Below are 17,348 nucleotides of genomic sequence, written 5' to 3'. Positions count from 1 at the left end.
ATTTGATGGACAAAAGAACTCACTCTGAGATTCTGAGGCAGTAGCCAGGGAAGGAACAAATCAGTAGTGCCATAATGATGAACAAAGGGTGTTTAAAAATAAACAAATTTAAAAATCCCTCTTGAGTACATATATTCTGCACAACAGTGAGAGAGCATTCAGCTTCATGGGGTGCTGTAGGAGAGCAGACAAGTGTGAGATAAAGCCCTGACTGTGCAGAGCTGGAGAGACAATGCCCAAAGGCTCAAGCCAGGACTTTCACTGAGAGCACAGAGACTGCTCTCTTGAAGATGGTTGTAGGTGTACTTTGTACATCTATGCTGCACAATTGCTTTCTGGAGAAAGCTGGCATGCTTTGTGCTTGTTCTAGGCCTTGGCCATTGACTGACCGTCACAACGTCAAACAAGGAATAAACAGGGAAGAATGGAAAATTGCCAAGTGTTAGGCCACAGAAGAAAGTAAAACAATTCTAAAAATAAGATTGATGGCTATTGTAGAAGTTTTTGAAGGCCAGCAAAGAGGGAAGTTTGGCTGTGTACTAAACATAATGATGAGTTTGTTCTAACGCTGGTTCTCACCAGAGCGTCACTTGTACCCCATGTTTCAGTCTTCCCACTGGCTGCTTCCAGCAGTGCCTGTATTAGCTAATCTTTGTTTTGTTTGCATGTGACACAGGTGACCAGACAGGAGAATGCCGAGCTCATGGAAATCTGGGCTCTGCATTCTTCTCCAAAGGAAATTACCGGGAAGCCCTTACTAACCACAGACATCAGCTGGTGCTTGCCATGAAGCTCAAGGACAGAGAGGTAGGAGGCTTATTAATCACTCAAAGCTGGTAGTCTGCACTGCATGGTTTTCCAGACAGATCTGAACATATCAAAAAGCTTTGGCTGTCTGCCTCATTTCACCCCAAGAATTTGGAAGCTGTGACTTCTCCTGCTGGTTGTCCCCTTGCCTTTTGTTAAGGAAAGTCTTTGTACCGGTAGATACGATATGTGAGTGCAAGGGGCAGGATGCTTGGGTTGTCCATTTGCCTCCCCCATCTCTGGGCTCTGGGCAGGTCCTTTTGCCTCCCTCTCTCTCTCACCATCCCTGTTCCTGCAGCACAGAGGCCCTGGGCTCCAGGGGTGGGACTGCTGCTGGCTCAGTGTCAGTACCACATTGCTGCAGCTGAGCCCTTGCTGTCCGCAGCACATTTCCCAGTGTTACAGCTGCTGCTGACCTGGACTCTGCTAAACTGCATCCTAAGTTGTGCCTTTTCCAGCCCAGAAATGGGCAAGATCCCTGTCCCCAGTGTTTGCATAAAGGACACTTAGTCTAAACACCAATGAAAACAAAAAGAACCCATGCAAACCTGAAAACAAATCGTGCAGGCTCTGCTTTGCCTTGACCATTCAATTCCCGACCATTCAATTATGCTGGGCTCCCTGCCAGTGCAGGGAGGTGGCCTGCATGGACTGAGGCTATCCCAAGGGATTTCTACTGAAAGTTCACTGTAAGGACAGAATCATATTTTAGTGCACAGATACAAAACCTATCCCTTGCTCCAGGGATTCCCCTCCGCTGTGAGTGGGAAAATGGAGATTGGTGGTTGCATGGCAGGCACAGGGAAGAGCTAGAGGCAGCAGGACAGGTGAGAATTCACATAAGCACAAGTAGATTTGGGGGAGATGTAAAAACTGAGGAAGATCAGTTTCCCACTGGTAAGCTGCGGAAAAGATCTGCTATAATTTGCTGAATGCTTTACTGCTTTGCTAACTTACTTGGGAAGCTAAATATCGAGTAAGGCTTGGAAAAATGCCTCTTTCAGTAGGTTGTGGAAGGACTGTGGCTGGGGGAGGGACTTCCTAGATGTTTCCTTGATTATTTTACCAGCTGGAAAACCTCTTGAATCCCTCCTGATTTCCTTGTTTGTGTTCAGGAAGAGCAGAAAAGCTGTTACTTGTCCTTGTTTGCAGTTTTCTTGGTGGGGGTCCGTGTGGCTGCTGCTCTACCATGGGGTTTCTTGCCCAGCACATCCCTCATTGTGGGGCCTGGAGGCAGCAGCAAGGGATGAGTACAGCATGAGCACAGCAGCCCTAGAACCCCAGGCTGGCCTGGGACGTGGGCCTGGAGCATTTTACCTGGTCTCCAGCCCACTGATTTAAACAGATCTCACTGGGGGGAGCCCAGGGAGTGAGGGCTAATCGTAATAGTCCTTAGTTCATGACACATCTGGGCACATAATTAACAGTTATTGACAACAAATGACTACTTGGTTTAGCAAGAAAGCTGAGCTGCTTGGATTTCCTGTAGGATGTAACCACAGGAAATTAATTTGGCGCTTTCTGATGACATCATCTTGACCACAGAGCTTCCTCTGAACAAAAAGCTGTTTTTCTTGGCCTCCTTTGCAGACATTTTTATAATGCAAATGTTATAAAGTTGCAGCAGGGCTGATGTGAATTCCAGCAGAAGGGAATTTGGTGTGCGACTGTAATGAGGTAATTGTTTTACCCCTGACTGTACAGAGAATTGGCAGAAAAGGTAAAAAGTGCTCCTTTGTATGGGATACTGCTGTCTTTGGAGGGGCTGTCGGGTTCTGAGGCTGCTAGAGCAAATGTTTGCCGCCCATAAATGGAGGAGGAGGTTGCAGAGGGTCTGTCTGGAGCATTCAGGTCTGCCCTCCCCCATGCAGGCCTGGAGAAGAGAAGCTGTCAGCTGAGCAGGGAAACATCTCAGCTGCTCACAGGAACTCATGATTTTACATGTTTTCCTTCCTTGGCACAGAGAGTCTGTGCAGCTCCTGTTACAAACACAGGCTCTGTGTCCAGGCAAGCCATTTGCTGTTTCGGTCAGTGTGGGGAGAAGTTTGAGCTGTTTTGTTGTTCTTGTGTCCAGAGAGAACATGGGGCAGGTGTTGCTGGGGTTTGGCATACCTGGAGTATCTCTAAGAGGAATATTGGGGGGTTGAACACACGTGTGGGTTTGCTCTGTGCAGGTGGAGGGGAGGACTGGTTCTTGGTGAGACTCTGTGAAGGGCACCATGAAACACGTAAGGAATGGGTTGGATTTTTGGATTTGGATTTTTGACCAGCTGCAGTGGCTGGTTAAGAAATTCAAATGAGCTGGTTTGTGTGGATATACCTGTCCCTGCTTCAGCCAGGGCTCTGGTGGCAGGGTGGGCATCACTCATCATGTGGCCCCATGGCAGCAGTACAAAGTGTGACCATCCCATCCTAAGTGACAAAGGTGCTGCACAGCCCAGCTGAACTCAGAGAGAGCACATGGGCAGGGGGCTGCAGGACCCGACCCACCACATGTGTGCACCTCAGGAGCTGATCTGTGGGCATCCCTCTTGGCACTAGCTCTGACTAAGGCTCACACAGTTCATGCAGAGGTGGAAGTTAAACTTCCCTGGGCTGGTGAGGCCCCTAGGTGGAGGCTTGTGTTTTCCTCTCTCATTCAGAGCCGGCTGCAGGCTGTTGAGTTCACCCACCCCTGTCCTGCAGCAAGGAACTGCTGCCTGTGCAGGGTGAGTGCCACTGAACAGGAATGAGGGACACTCTGAGCAGACCTGGCTGCAGTGGAGTGAAATGTAATCTTTACTTCCTTGCTGATTGATAAAGATGGATAATGAGTCGCAGCCCTGTCGTAGAGCAGCAGCAACCTCATGTTCTTGTGATGTGTTCCGTGCTCTCTGGGACTGAAATGTCAGCACATACTGTCCAGCAGTGCACGTGCCAAGGAAATCCCATTCTGGTGGCTTGGGCTGCTGCTCTTTTTTGCAATCTCTGCTGTGTGCTCATGAAAGCTTTGGGAGTTGTACAAGGAGAGGTTCCCTAAAGCAGCAGCCAAGGTGCTGGAATGTGCCAGAGAAGGAGTGGCAGATGACGTTAGCAAGGAAGACTGCATCACATTATTTTAACTTGTTGTCTTTTTCTTGTCACAAAAGCTGGCTCTGATGAGCAGCAGAAGCTTGCAGCCTGTTTCTTCTCAGAGTGGACTTCCCAGAGTGGCCTGCAGTTATGCCAGCCCATAATGGAGGTGCTGAATGTTATGTCTATACTCTATTTGTGAATTAATTGCTTTGGTTTTAACACTAAGTAACCTAATCTTCTGGAAACCATCAGGTAACTCATGTGGATAGGCTGTGTTGATGCCACATCACAGGCTGTGATTTAGACAAGGATTATGCAGCTGACAAGCTGTGCTAGGATCAGAGGAAAGAATGGAATCAAAATGTAAATGTGAACGCTTTTGATGCCTGTAACACTAATTCCTTGTGTCCCTTTTCATTGCTAGCTGCTCCTTGGGTGTCCAGAACTGTCTTGTATTAGGAATTCTGTAAGACCACAGTACCAGTACAGAACCATGTGTGATTTCTTGGGATGGGTTGGGGTGGCCCTTTTTGATGATAATTTTGAAGGCCCTGTGCTCCTTCCAGAGCATTTCATTTAGAGAAGTAATACTTGAGTTTTGGAGCTGCGAGTGGCTGACAAGCACAAAAGGACAGGAAAGGAAAAGCTGTGGACCCCCTTCTTGGGTCCAGTGTCCAAACCCTCAGAAAGGCTGTGCTTGAATCCCTCCATGCAGAGGCCATGGACACCACAGGAACTCTGCACTGTAATAGCTCCCTTCTCTGCTGGGCCCTCAGACGCCGTCGATTACAGCCCCGCTGTTCAGAAATAGCAGGGCAGCATGGCAAGATCACAAACTAACCATCCTGAAATGAGTGCTTGTGCTGCCAGCACGGAGCTCTTGGGAAGCAGGCTGCTGCCAGAAAGCCACTGGGTGCTGGCAGCCCCTCTGTGCTGGCTGGCAGGCTTTGAGCTGAGCTGTGCCTTTCCCCGGGATGCAGCATCCCTCTTCACCATGCAGGAGAGAGCAGAAGGTGTTGGGTGAGAAAGAGGATTGTCTGCAGCCCTGACTTCTCCCTAGGGCTGGGGTGAAGGTGCAGCTGAGCACCATCTGGTGCCCCTTTTCTCAGGAGTGTGGCTGAGGGAAGGGAAAGAGCCAAGGACAGACTGACAGACTGTGTCAGTACTGCCTTGCCCCTGGGTTGACTCGTGGTGACCAACAGCTTGCAGCAATCATTCGTGGCCTGGCTTGAAAGGGATTTCCCCCCACCTCCCTCTGGAAGCAGGTTATTTGTGGAAGGAAAAAGTGCAGAACTGCTGGGGCTCAGTGCCCTCTTATTACTGACCCTTTGTGTGAGCCTCTGGCTGCTGCCCTGGACATCTCCATGAGCATCTGTGGATCTGGGAATTCTCTGCAGCAGGTGGGTGTGCACAGTAACTGATGAGCCAGGTTTTGCTGTCTCAAGATGCTTTTTAAAACATTTGCAAATGTAAGGCAGAGTTCATATTTGCAGCTTCAGCAGATTTTGTTCAAAAAGGCTGACTATTTGCAGGAAATGGGGATGATGAAGATGATAATTAGAACTGAGTAGTTAAAATAGCACAGAATAAAGATGTTTATTAAGCAGGCTTTGGTGGGTTTTCTGTGTCACCTTGCTCTGGCATATCTATGAGGGTTCTTGTGGGGCAGGGGAAATACCAGAAAGCAGAAATTTCAAGTGGAAAGAGAAACCAAGCCCAGGAGACTCCAGAATCCAGCTGGGTGCTCTGCTTCTTGCTGCAGAGGGCATTGCCATGGAGCTGGCTGCTCCTGGAGCCATGGCTGGGAGGGGTCATCGACCACTGTGCATCCTTGGAGGAGGAGTATTAGGGAGCATGATTACTGGGACAGACATAAACCTTGGTTGGATTCTGTTGGGAATTTGAAGATTCTGCAACTGTCTGAAGATACTTTGTGAGCAGCTCAGCCACTGGTAGTTTGCAGTTTTGGTAGTTTTTCCCAATCTCCTTCAAAGCAATGAAACTCAGTATAAAACTCCCATATTTAGTAAACTGCAGCTCCTCGCTGTCAGGCTGTACAAGTCAAAGATCCAATTTCACCTCCTTGTTTCTAGAAGGAGATGAAGAAGGAAAGATAGATCATTCCTTTCTAATGAAATCTGTAAATTCTGTAAAGCCGAGGTTCTCTGTCCTTTCCTGAGGGGAAGGGGAAATTCTTTCCAGGTGTCCCTCCAGCCCTGCTTTGTCTGTAAAGCCACATCTTCAGTCAGCAGCAGGGCTGTAAGGATTCAGCCTTTTCCCTGAACTTGTATGAATTCTGGTTTGGGGCAGCAGAATGGGGCTTTTTTCTGTTCTTCTGAGTTAGATCTCTTAAAGGATGTGCTCCTTATCAGCAGTCTTGGTTGGAGTGTGGAGAATCCCATCCATTCATGGGCTGCAGCACGAGGGAGCCCATGGCAGTGTCCCTGCCTGTGGGATGTGTGTGGCACTCAGCCATACAGAGAGGTGGTCTGGCCCTGGGGCTGCCACATTCTTCAGAAAGGAGAAATCTGAACATCTTATGACCACAGTTGTTTTGTTATGTTTGCAAACAATCTGGAAAATGAGGACAGGATATAAATACCTCACAAATGAGAACTGGAAAGAGTCTTCAGGCTAAAGCAGTTTGTCATGCCTGGAAACATAGCCTGAGATGTCAGAGACAGGCTGTGATGAGGAAATGATTCCAGCCTCTCAGTGCAGACAGCAGTCTTGCTTTATTAGGGATCCAGGGCAGACTGCCTTGTACCCTGGAGGAAGGCTGAGTGCCAGCTGCTGGGAGAACACTTACACTGGAGTTTACTTGGGAATTGTGGGTCCTCTAGTGCTACATTTCAGCTTGGACTGAATCACCTATGTGGTTGAAAGGATGAGTTCAGTGATGTGAATCAGCCTTCAGTGCCTGACCTTCAGCAGCATTTGGATTTGTATCCAAGAGTATAAATTCTTTGCCTTTCTCTTTCTGTCTTTAGCAGGTTTTTTTAGAGTCAGCTTGACAGGATTCATACAGGTTTTTGTCTGGTTCAAAAGTGATACGATTAAGCAGAACGAAGAGAAATCTAACGGGTGCAGGAAATTTGGGAATGCACTAAAAGGCCATATGCTTTGTTTTGTTTGGACTTGTGACTCAAGAGGGAAATGTAATACTTCCTGAGGATCTCCTTTAAATGTCCCCATTTGACCTCCACAGCACATGGATTTTAGCTAAAAGAAATGCAGTCTTCTGGTTTTACTTTCACAGTGTCTGCAAAGCTCAGCACGCTGCTGAGGCCTGGACCTGGCTGCAGTAAAAGAAATTAGGAAGAAAACTCATGCAAGAGCTGCATCACTCTCTGGGTTTTCAGGAGGCCACCTCAGCCAGGGCCAGTCTCATCTCTGTTGAGTTTGCAGTGAGGGGATGTCCAGCTTATGAAAAAGAGCAGCAAGGGTTGGCACAGGGCAGCACACTGCTGTAGGAGCTGATGTTTTCTTTGTCTGCTCTGAACTTGTTAGATCCAAGTTTGTGACTTGCTGGCTTATTCTTCCTGACTGACTTTGACCAGGGTATGAGTCAGTCCTCAGGGTCACCACCATGGAGAAGCTTGTGGTTTTAAATGAGGAATACTGACATCACCACTAAAAATGTCAAGTCAGCCATCCTCCCTAAAGTGATTGCACACAGGAGCCTTTCAGGCTGTCCAGAAAGCAACCAAATTTGGGCTACTTAGGGTAAAGATAGATCAACTCCAGGGGTTGTGTAGGTTCAATGATGAGATCTCCTTTGTAGTGTTCTTGGCCTGGTGTATTTTGTGTGATTTCTTTGTGGAATGAATGGAACTTAGCAGAGCCCACTCAGAAAGGCAGCCCACTCCCCCAGGTCCCCAGCACCACATGGTGAGGGGTGTTGCACCAGTTCCCACAGTGAACATGAGCAGCCTGGTCAGTACGAGTGACAGGCAGAATTACTCCTAAAAATGGAGTGGAATGGTTGTTGCTTCAGCTTTCCAGCAAAATCCTGCTAACTTGGTTAAATCCGTTTGCAAAACTATTCTGTTAAGAGTGTAGCTCAGGTTTACTTTTCTAGGCAGAACTAGGCATCTTGCTCATAAATTATAATGGAGGAGGGGGAGTCAGTGGATTTTCCACTGGAATGGAGCAGCATTATTTTGATCTCCAAATGAGCAGCTGAAAGCATTCCCCTTGGAGAGGAGTGACTCTGAATGGCAGTCAAACCCCCAGTACCGCTCAGGTTTGCTGCGATTTAATTACTTTGTGTGATACTTTTGTCATGGAACAGGGAGAGTGAGAAGTCCTCTGAAATGTTAACAATTTCCTGAGCAAGTAAGAACAGAGAGGGCTGGGAGCAGATTGTCAGCACAGTCCGTGGCAGGCTCTGTTGAGAGCAGCAGCTCTGTGACATTTGCAGAGCTGTGGATTTTGCCCATTAATCAAGTGGGGACTGGGACCATCTCTTTATGCTGTGTATTTTGAGTCTTTCTATTGTGTCATTAATTTCTGGTTTTTCTCTTTCCGTCAGTAGTTACAAAGCTCCTTTCAGGCTTTCAGATACTAGTGCTTCTGTTCCATGGCTTTGGCTTTTTTTGGGGTTTGCTCTTTGGTAGCTTCTTTGTAAAAGACTGAGACCTTCCACAAATAAATAGCAATATTGATTGGCAGGGATATTGATTTCAGTGGATTTTTTCTCCAGGAAATAATTACCTAAAAGCAAATCCATTCCTTCCTTTTGCATGCTGATCATGTAAAAGAGGGGAGAATATTGCCTGCTGCTTCCTTTCCAATTTTCAAAAGCATGGCACATAAAGGAAGAAGCTAGGTGTGGTACTGGCACATCAGCCTCACCTTTAAGGGAGGAGAGAAGGACAAGTTTTAATTTTGATGGAGCACCTGCTCTGTTTGGATGTGAGACTTGTCTTAGTGCATAAATCAGGCATTGTCCAAGCCGGGCTGAGGCATACCTGCAGATTCTGAGGAAATGATGAAGGGCCTTAATAAAAGTGGAGATAAAATGCAATTTACAGCAAATGATCATTTTAGCAGATTCTGGAACTACCCCCATCACAGTGCTGTCCTGCTTGTGTGCACAGCAGTTACTTGGTCCTTACCTGTAAAACAAACAGCTCCTGCAGAGAAAGAGCTGGGATGTGTCCCTGGTGCCAGTTAACCTGTGCCCTTTCCACCTGGAACAATGACAGCAGCATAGGGCACAGAGATTTTCCTGGTTGTGGTGACACCCACAGCACTCAGCCTGTGCTTTCAGAGCTCTGCGTGTGTGTCTGTTGTGGAACAATCTGCTCCCCTCAGTACCCTCAGAGCATTCTCAGTGAACCAGTTCACCTTTGCCTGCATTCAAGAGCAAGGGGACGCTGGTGAGGGGTGATGGGGTGGGGATGAGGAGGTGCAGTGGATTTCAGAGGTGCTGCTGCCTGCCCCCAGTACAGCTGCGATGAATATGCATGGTAATCTGCTGGATACAGTTCCACTGCATCTGTAGGATCAAGCTGTTGTTATTCTGTGCCCAGAGGGAGAAGGGGAGTTGAAAGAAGCAGGATGCAGCGGGGCATGCTCCATCTCTGATCAGTCTTAATTAGTGTCTGTGTTCAGGGATTAAGGGTACCTTACAGTGAAATACCAGGCACAGCATTTTAACCTCGTCCCTTTTAGGATGATCATAGAGTGTTCTTATTTAAGCAGGCTGTGCAGTCAGCTGAAGACTTGTTTAAATGGGACATGACTGGGAAATGACCATTCTCCAGCAAGGGTGAAATACCTAAGGAATGCATCCCTTCAAATTGCCAGGTGCCATTCTGTGATGCACATCTGCTTAACATCAGCCTCTGCCTTACTCAGCTGAGAAACCTGGGCTGGCTGTTCCTTCGGAGAGAAAGAGAGCACTTAGGAACCTTTTTCAGAACTCCCTTCTGTGCCTCAGCTCAATGACAGAAGAATCTGCTTTCTATTAAAGTGATAAATTGCTTAATTGGAGGTGTAAGCAACCCCCACTGTAAAATTTGTCTTTGTCAGATACATAAAACATCGATTTTCTTTGTTTGCTGTTGCAAACCCCCTGTGGTATGGAGCTGTAGTCTCACATCACCCTGCTACCAAGCAGAGGTGTGTGCTAGCAGAGATGGAGTCTGTTTGCCATGTGTCAGCTGTGTGCTCTCCCTGCCACAACAGGGCTCTTCTGCCAGTGACGTGGGAACTCTTCACCCCTTATTTTCTATTTCTCTTTTTGTCTCCTTCAACTTACTTTTCTTTTCTGCTTCACTAGTCCTCCTGCCCCATCCCTCTTGGCCCAGGGTGTGAGCCACTTGGGGTTCCCAGTGGATCCTGTAATGTGGAGGATTCTATTAAATACAAAGACACAAATTTATCTTCTGGAATCCTATTGTTCAGTCCCTGAAGTGAGTCACTGAGTCACCCAGCAGATGTTATCACCAATTTGTTCCTAAACACTGCTGTAAGGGCAAGCTCCCCTTACTGCCCCCAGAGCAAACAGAGCACTGATGGTTATCTTGCTGGAGGATTGCTGCTGCAGAATCAGCCCCAGCTTGGGGAAGCCACAAGTGCCACAGGCTGTGCTCATGCAGTCTCCCAGAGGATTGAGAAGTGCTGTTCTTAGATCAACTAACAGTGAAGTTGCTGCAGAATAAAACATGAGGACCATTGGAATGAAGGACAGAGGGTAGAGGTGGCCTTCCTGCCTTGTCTGTCTGTCTGTCTGGGTGAGCCATAGCCCGGCCTCTAAAAACAGCCCCAGCTTTCTAAGCAAGTCATGCTATTTCTTGTCAGCTCTTCACCCCTTATTTTCTATTTCTCTTTTTGTCTCCTTCAACTTACTTTTCTTTTCTGCTTCACTAGTCCTCCTGCCACATCCTGGTTTAGATAATCCAGCCCTGGGCACTCAAGCGTGTCAGCCAAGTGTTTTTGCATGCTCTGAGAATGGTTGCCAAGCTTGTACCCTTCATTCTAGGTCTTTAATGTGAGCCTGGCCATGCTCTTGGGCAAAGGGATTAGGAGCCCTAAGAATAAACATTTCCAGCCTCACAAATTTCAGTTCCTATCATCTGCTTTCCATTCTAGGAGACATCCTAAAGATTTCTTCCCATGTGCGGGATACGCAGTCCCTGCTTCTGTCAAGTTTCTCTTGTGCACACACAATCTGAGATCTGCTGCTTTCCATTTATGCCTCTTTTCCCCAGCCATAGCCCATTAACATCATCTGAGTCTCTGCCTGATGGCTCTTGGCCAGAGCTCTTCTCCTCAGCAATCTGCACGCATGGATGTCCACTTTTTTTTATTTTAGCAGCCCCAGGAGACACCAGATTTCACTGACTCCTTGTTTTCCAGAAAGACATTTCTATTCTCTTCCCAGCAATAACAGAAGTTCTGTTGCTGGTGGTGGACAATCTTCTAGAATTTGTGAACTTCCAGGCTGGATCAGTTCTCATAGCATTGTACTGGGCTTGACTTGGCCCAGGGGGTGCTGCTGCCTTGTTCCACAGCAGTGGACACGTTGCTTCCTATCAGGATAGAGGGAGCTCTGATGCATCTTGAGGCCTGTAATGGGCCCCACTCAATACTTTGGTCTGTGGAAGATGGCTGCATGTATTTGTTTTTTTCCTTTTTCTTCCCTACTTAGGTTGCAAATGACTCAATACTCTGTATATATTAAGCTTCATGAAGATTTGTGTAAAAATGGATTCAAATTCAGAGCAACAATTTTTGTGTTTTGTAGCAGCCTCCAAACAGGCCCCCTCAAACCCTCTAAGAGCTCTCCCTCACAGTGTCAGCCAGGAATTTATGTCACTGTTCTGCTGAAGAGCCTCTCCAGGGCCAGACCACCCCAATTCTACGTCCAGTCTGACCAGCATGGAGCAGGACCCAGCCCCAGCTCTGCCTGTGGCCACACCAGGAGCAGCAGCCCTTGGCCAGCTGCTGCCCTCATCCTGACAGCTCCTTTTGGCAGGTTTGGAATTGGGTCACAGCAGCAGCTGGGTAGCAAAGGAAATGCAGATGCAGGAGTTGCAGAGGAGTTGGGGTCAGCACAGCCTTGCTGAGGCAGCAGGCGTGTGAGGAACACATCCCTGCCCTTGGCTCCTTGCCCTGCTGGCTGGCTGGGAGCTCTGGCTCTGCCAGGTGGAAGGCAGGTCTGCATCCTGGGAGATGCAGGGGGCAAAATAATCTGATTCTCAGATAATTTCTCTTATTAAATACAGCTGTTCTTGGTGGTAGCAACTCAGGTTTTCACAGAGCTATATTTAGGTAAGAGGTACGTAAGGGACAAAGGCTGCAGCTACTGAAATGCTGTTGTCTTTGCAGCGTTCCCAAGGTTGTGTGGGGCTCAGGACCCTGATACTGCACAACAAGAATTGTGCTCTTTGGAGCACGGTGTGCTTGGTGAAGCAGAGGTATGGAAGGATGTTGGTAACTGCAGCAATCACTCTCTGTCTCCTCAATCATCTCTGCATCTTTGCAGCGCTGTCCTTCCCTTCTGCCAGGTACAAACACACACTGCACATGTCAAAAAAGGACCCATGTCCTCCTGAGTCAACCCCATCCACTCCTGCTGCTTCCACATAGCTGCCCTGAGCGGCTTAGAACTGCAGAGAGCAAGTTTTCTAGTTAGTAGTCACTTTCTTTCACCAGGATGGCCTCTCATGGTTTTAATTTCCAGGACTGGGGCCATCTGACTTGCTGCCACAAATGCTTGTACTTACATTGTCTCTGTTACCCTGCAGGCAGCATCCTCGGCACTGAGCAGCCTGGGCCACGTGTACACAGCCATCGGGGACTACCCCAATGCGCTGGCCAGCCACAAGCAGTGCGTGCTCCTGGCCAAGCAGTCCAAGGACGAGCTCTCGGAGGCGCGGGAGCTGGGCAACATGGGGGCGGTGTACATCGCCATGGGGGACTTTGAGAACGCCGTGCAGTGCCACGAGCAGCACCTCAACATCGCCAAGGAGCTGGGGAACAAGCGGGAGGAAGCTCGAGCCTACAGCAACCTGGGCAGCGCTTACCACTACCGCAGGAACTTCGACAAGGCCATGTCCTACCACAACTACGTGTTGGAGCTGGCCCAGGAGCTGGCTGAGAAGGCCATTGAGATGCGAGCTTACGCTGGCCTGGGCCATGCAGCTAGATGTATGCAAGACCTGGAGAGGGCTAAGCAGTACCACGAAGAACAGTTGCACATTGCTGAGAGCCTGCAGGACCGAGCTGCTGAAGGCAGAGCCTCCTCCAATCTAGGTAAGGTCTTGACAGGGAGCAGAATTTGTCATGGAATGCTGAGGTGATCAGAGCTGCTTGCAGGATGCCCAAGATCTGCTGTGTGCTGTCTTCTTAGTCAGCCCAGTTTCACCAGACTGCCTTAATAAATTAAACAGGCCCTTGGCAGATTGTGTGCTGCTGTACTGTAGTCCATGTTCAATTATTAAATTCCTTAGAAAAACACTAGAAAGCACAAACTCATAGCAAAAGGGAAATGAAAAGATAAAATTCACTTGAGGAACTCTTCAGGAGATAGGAATAAATGTAATTCTTGCACCAATGCAAGAAGCAATGTGGTTTGTTACCTGGCCATTTCTTTGGGAGCTTGTCTGCAGACTATGTCAATATATTGCTGCCTTGTAAGTTGAGAGACACATGGGTCAAATCCTAACTAAATTTATTTTCCGAATAAACTCATTGAAGTACTAGGGTGTAGGAGTCTTGCATTTGCCTAAGGAGCAGCATTGGCACACTGCTGGCAGGCTGGGAGAAACTGAGTTACATTCAAGTGAAGCCTGTTTGTCCTGCTGCCTCCCAGCACCAGATGTGGGAGCGACCAAGGATGGATTTCAATCTCTGCATGGCTGTGGCAGTTGTGCTGCCAATGTTCCAGCTGTCGTTCGGGATGTGTTCTCACTTGGCTGGGAACAGCAGAGCAGGGCTGGTGCTGAGATACCAAAATAAGTGTTTGTTGGCAGCCCCTGAATCCCAGCCCTTGCAGGCTGCCCCACGCTGTAAATCAGCTCCTGTTTCTGCTTGGCAGTTGGCACTTGGTTCATTTGTAGATGCTAATTGTACTCTGATGTTATCAACAGCAGGTAATTGAAAAGAGCTTGATGAATTACTTAATTTCTCTTAGTAGCTGAGTCTTCAGGAGCTGAATGAAGAAGATAAGGGGAAGTGCAGAAAACAAAACAGTCACAGCTTTTTAATTAGTGTTGCAAATCTCCTCCTTTACACAAATTGAGGCAGATCCGTGGGGCAAAATAGGTTTGTGATGCAAAAATGCTTGTGGGCAGCTTAGCATGAGAGAGCAGTGAGCATGAACAAGGTTTCTGTTAATGTGAGTGCCCAGCAGGCAGGAGGGCTGGGAGAGGATGAAGAGCAAAGCACAAACTGCATTTCCCATCTCTTCTCCAGTGTGGGACCTTGTCTTGGGGAGTCTGTGGCTCCAGTCCTGGGGAGACACAGAGAAGCAAGACACGGACTGGTGCAGCAGAGAATGTTTTTCAGTGTTGGATTTTAGCCTAAATATAGCTTTCAGTTGGTATGCTGACTCAGCCACTCCACACTTTGTGTTAGAATAGTTCTCCTAGCCTCTGAGCGCGGGGTCTCACGTTTCAGCTGTTATTTGGCTATATTTTTTGTCTTCTCTGTCAGAGCTAAGTTATACTGGAGAAAGGGAACATGCAGTTCTTGTTGAGACAATCTATTACTGTTGTTTAAAACGCATCCAGTACCAATCAAAAAGTCAAGTTTTAATTGTCTCTTTCATCTAATCCACATGCAAAACAAAACCTCATCAAAATAACCATGCTGACAGGCAAAAAAATGTATCTAAATGTGTGTTTCCAGGCCAGAATGTTAGAGTTGGCCTCTCTACTGAAGCAACAGACATTTTCTGTTGCATTTCCCTGATGCAGATGGAAAGCACCCTTAAGTGTGTGATCCAGTATTAAGCAGGGCAGACATGGACTGTAACAGAGCCCAGCTGCTGCAGTGTTCTGCAGGGACATCCTCTGCACTCTGGGATGAGGTGAGCAGGAGGTGATGGACTGAGGGTGAAACATAAGCTATCAGCCTTTCACAAGACGTGGAGTTTAACCAGAAGTCTCAGGTTCTCAACTTTTGCAAAGCATCTGGTATTTCTAAACACTCAGGCTCCATGTGGAGACCAGGCTTTCCAGCCTCTGCAGCTTTTAAGGGTTCCTGCTATGATGGAGAGAAGACACTTCACATTATTAATGGAACACAGTTTAAAGTCTCTCAGTGCTGCCTCTTTGCAGCTCCAAGAGAACTTTTGTACCTCTTTCCATGTTCTCATCATGTTTCCCAAAGATGCCAGATACTTTCTCTTGAAGCTTTTGCAATTAATGTCAAAAAACATTTGCAGGGCCTCTTTCAGTGGCTCCCAAACCTCCAGGCTTTTTCACGGGTATTTGCAAAGTAGCCACAGGCATTATTAGCACAGAGTTTAATTGAAGTGTAGGTGGTATCATCACCAGAATCAGAGCTCCTGTTCCCCTGTGTCATAACAAATGCAAGATGATTCAACTGAGACTGAAAGGCAGCTGGAAGTGCTGTCTCACTCAATGTATTGAGTCTAAGCTCTGCAGCTACCTTGTATCACTTCTGGAAATAAACAGCAATTTTATTAGGCCAGACTGTGTCTGGTTGTTGTGGTGCAGGGGTGCTTTTATATAACATAAACCCTAAACCTTCCCTGGGCTTTTCCTGTTAGAAACAGGGAGGCAGTTTGTTCAGAAGGGCTGTGCCCTGCCGAGCGTGAAGAGCTAGGGAAGGGGCCAGGCTGGTGTGCAGGGTGCTGCAGAGGCTTAGCACAGATCACTGTGTTCGCTGAGCTGGTTTCTGCTGTTTTTCAGGAATCATTCACCAGATGAAAGGCGACTACGACACGGCGCTGCGGCTGCACAAGACGCACCTGTCCATAGCGCAGGAGCTGAGCGACTACGCAGCCCAAGGCCGCGCCTATGGCAACATGGGCAACGCTTACAACGCCCTGGGCCTCTACGACCAGGCTGTCAAGTACCATCGGCAGGAGCTGCAGATCTCCATGGAGGTCAACGACCGCGCTTCTCAGGCTTCCACGCACGGGAACTTGGCAGTGGCTTACCAGGCGCTGGGTGCCCATGACCGCGCTCTGCAGCACTACCAAAATCACCTCAACATCGCCCGCGAGCTGCGGGACATCCAGAGCGAAGCGCGAGCCCTCAGCAACTTGGGCAACTTCCACTGCACGCGAGGAGAGTTCGTGCAGGCGGCCCCGTACTATGAGCAGTACCTGCGCTTGTCCCCGGAGCTGCAGGACATGGAAGGAGAGGGGAAAGTTTGCCACAACCTTGGCTATGCCCATTATTGCCTGGGGAACTATGAAGAAGCTGTTAAGTACTACGAGCAGGATCTTGCCTTGGCAAAGGATCTTCACGACAAGCTGAGCCAAGCCAAAGCCTATTGCAACCTGGGCCTGGCCTTCAAAGCCTTGATGGACTTCAACAAAGCAGAGGAGTGTCAAAAGTACCTGTTGTCCCTGGCACAGTCTCTGAACAATTCCCAGGCCAAATTCCGAGCTCTGGGGAACTTGGGGGATATTTTTGTCTGTAAAAAAGATGTACATGGTGCAATAAAGTTTTATGAGCAGCAGTTGAGCTTAGCCCATCATGTTAAAGACAGGAGACTGGAAGCCAATGCCTATGCAGCCCTGGGCTCTGCATACAGGATGGTACAGAAGTGTGACAAGGCTTTAGGTTACCACACGCAGGAGCTGGAGGTGTACCAGGAGCTGGGGGATATGTCGGGTGAATGCAGAGCACACGGTCACCTTGCTGCAGTGTACATGTCACTTGGGAAGTACACCATGGCCTTCAAGTGCTACGAAGAACAGCTGGAGCTGGGGCAGAAGTTGAAGGACCCCAGCATCGAAGCCCAGGTCTACGGTAACATGGGCATTACCAAGATGAACATGAATGTCATGGAGGAAGCGATTGGCTACTTTGAGCAGCAGCTGGCCATGCTGCAGCAGCTGAGTGGGAATGAATCCGTGTTAGATCGGGGCCGAGCGTATGGGAACCTGGGAGATTGTTATGAGGCTCTGGGAGATTTTGAGGAAGCTATAAAGTATTATGAACAGTACCTGTCTGTGGCTCAAAGCTTGAACCGTATGCAAGATCAGGCAAAGGCCTACCGAGGCTTGGGCAGTGGGCACAGGTAAGGAGCTGCACGTGTGTTCTAATGTCAGTAGATACAAGTACAGTCAATGCAGTGTGGCACTGATGGGGCGTGTTTGAGGGCCTTGGCACACACACAGAGTGTGTGACCCAGGAGTGAGTTAGAGTCCTGTGGGTGCTGGGGGCTCTGCTGACAGCTCAAATTACAAAGCTGATGTCACTGCCCAGAGAGGAGGAGGCTGATTCAGAAGTGCTGGGGATGTCTCCTGGGGGAAAGCCTCTGACTGGAAGGTC

At 48.4% G+C, this 17,348-nt stretch overlaps 1 protein-coding gene across 5 annotated transcripts in view; it reads left to right on the top strand.

The window, feature by feature from the left end:
• The window catches only part of TTC28 (tetratricopeptide repeat domain 28), a 106,858-nt gene that overhangs the window by 62,077 nt on the left and 27,433 nt on the right, over window positions 1-17,348 (top strand). For all 5 annotated transcript variants that reach the window (XR_010082700.1, XR_010082699.1, XM_063416104.1 and 2 more), the window contains 3 exons: window positions 677-807; window positions 12,621-13,128; window positions 15,753-17,094. Coding sequence is in view for 3 of the 5 variants with exons in the window: in XM_063416104.1 (XP_063272174.1) it covers window positions 677-807; window positions 12,621-13,128; window positions 15,753-17,094 (1,981 nt within the window). In the remaining 2 variants the exon portion in view is untranslated. The remainder of the gene's footprint in view (window positions 1-676; window positions 808-12,620; window positions 13,129-15,752; window positions 17,095-17,348) is intronic.

Source organism: Prinia subflava, chromosome 19 (assembly GCF_021018805.1).
Source record: "Prinia subflava isolate CZ2003 ecotype Zambia chromosome 19, Cam_Psub_1.2, whole genome shotgun sequence".
In the NCBI taxonomy this organism is placed as follows: domain Eukaryota; kingdom Metazoa; phylum Chordata; class Aves; order Passeriformes; family Cisticolidae; genus Prinia; species Prinia subflava.
Note: the sequence above shows the minus strand (reverse complement) of the source record. Positions and strands in the feature narration are given on the sequence as shown.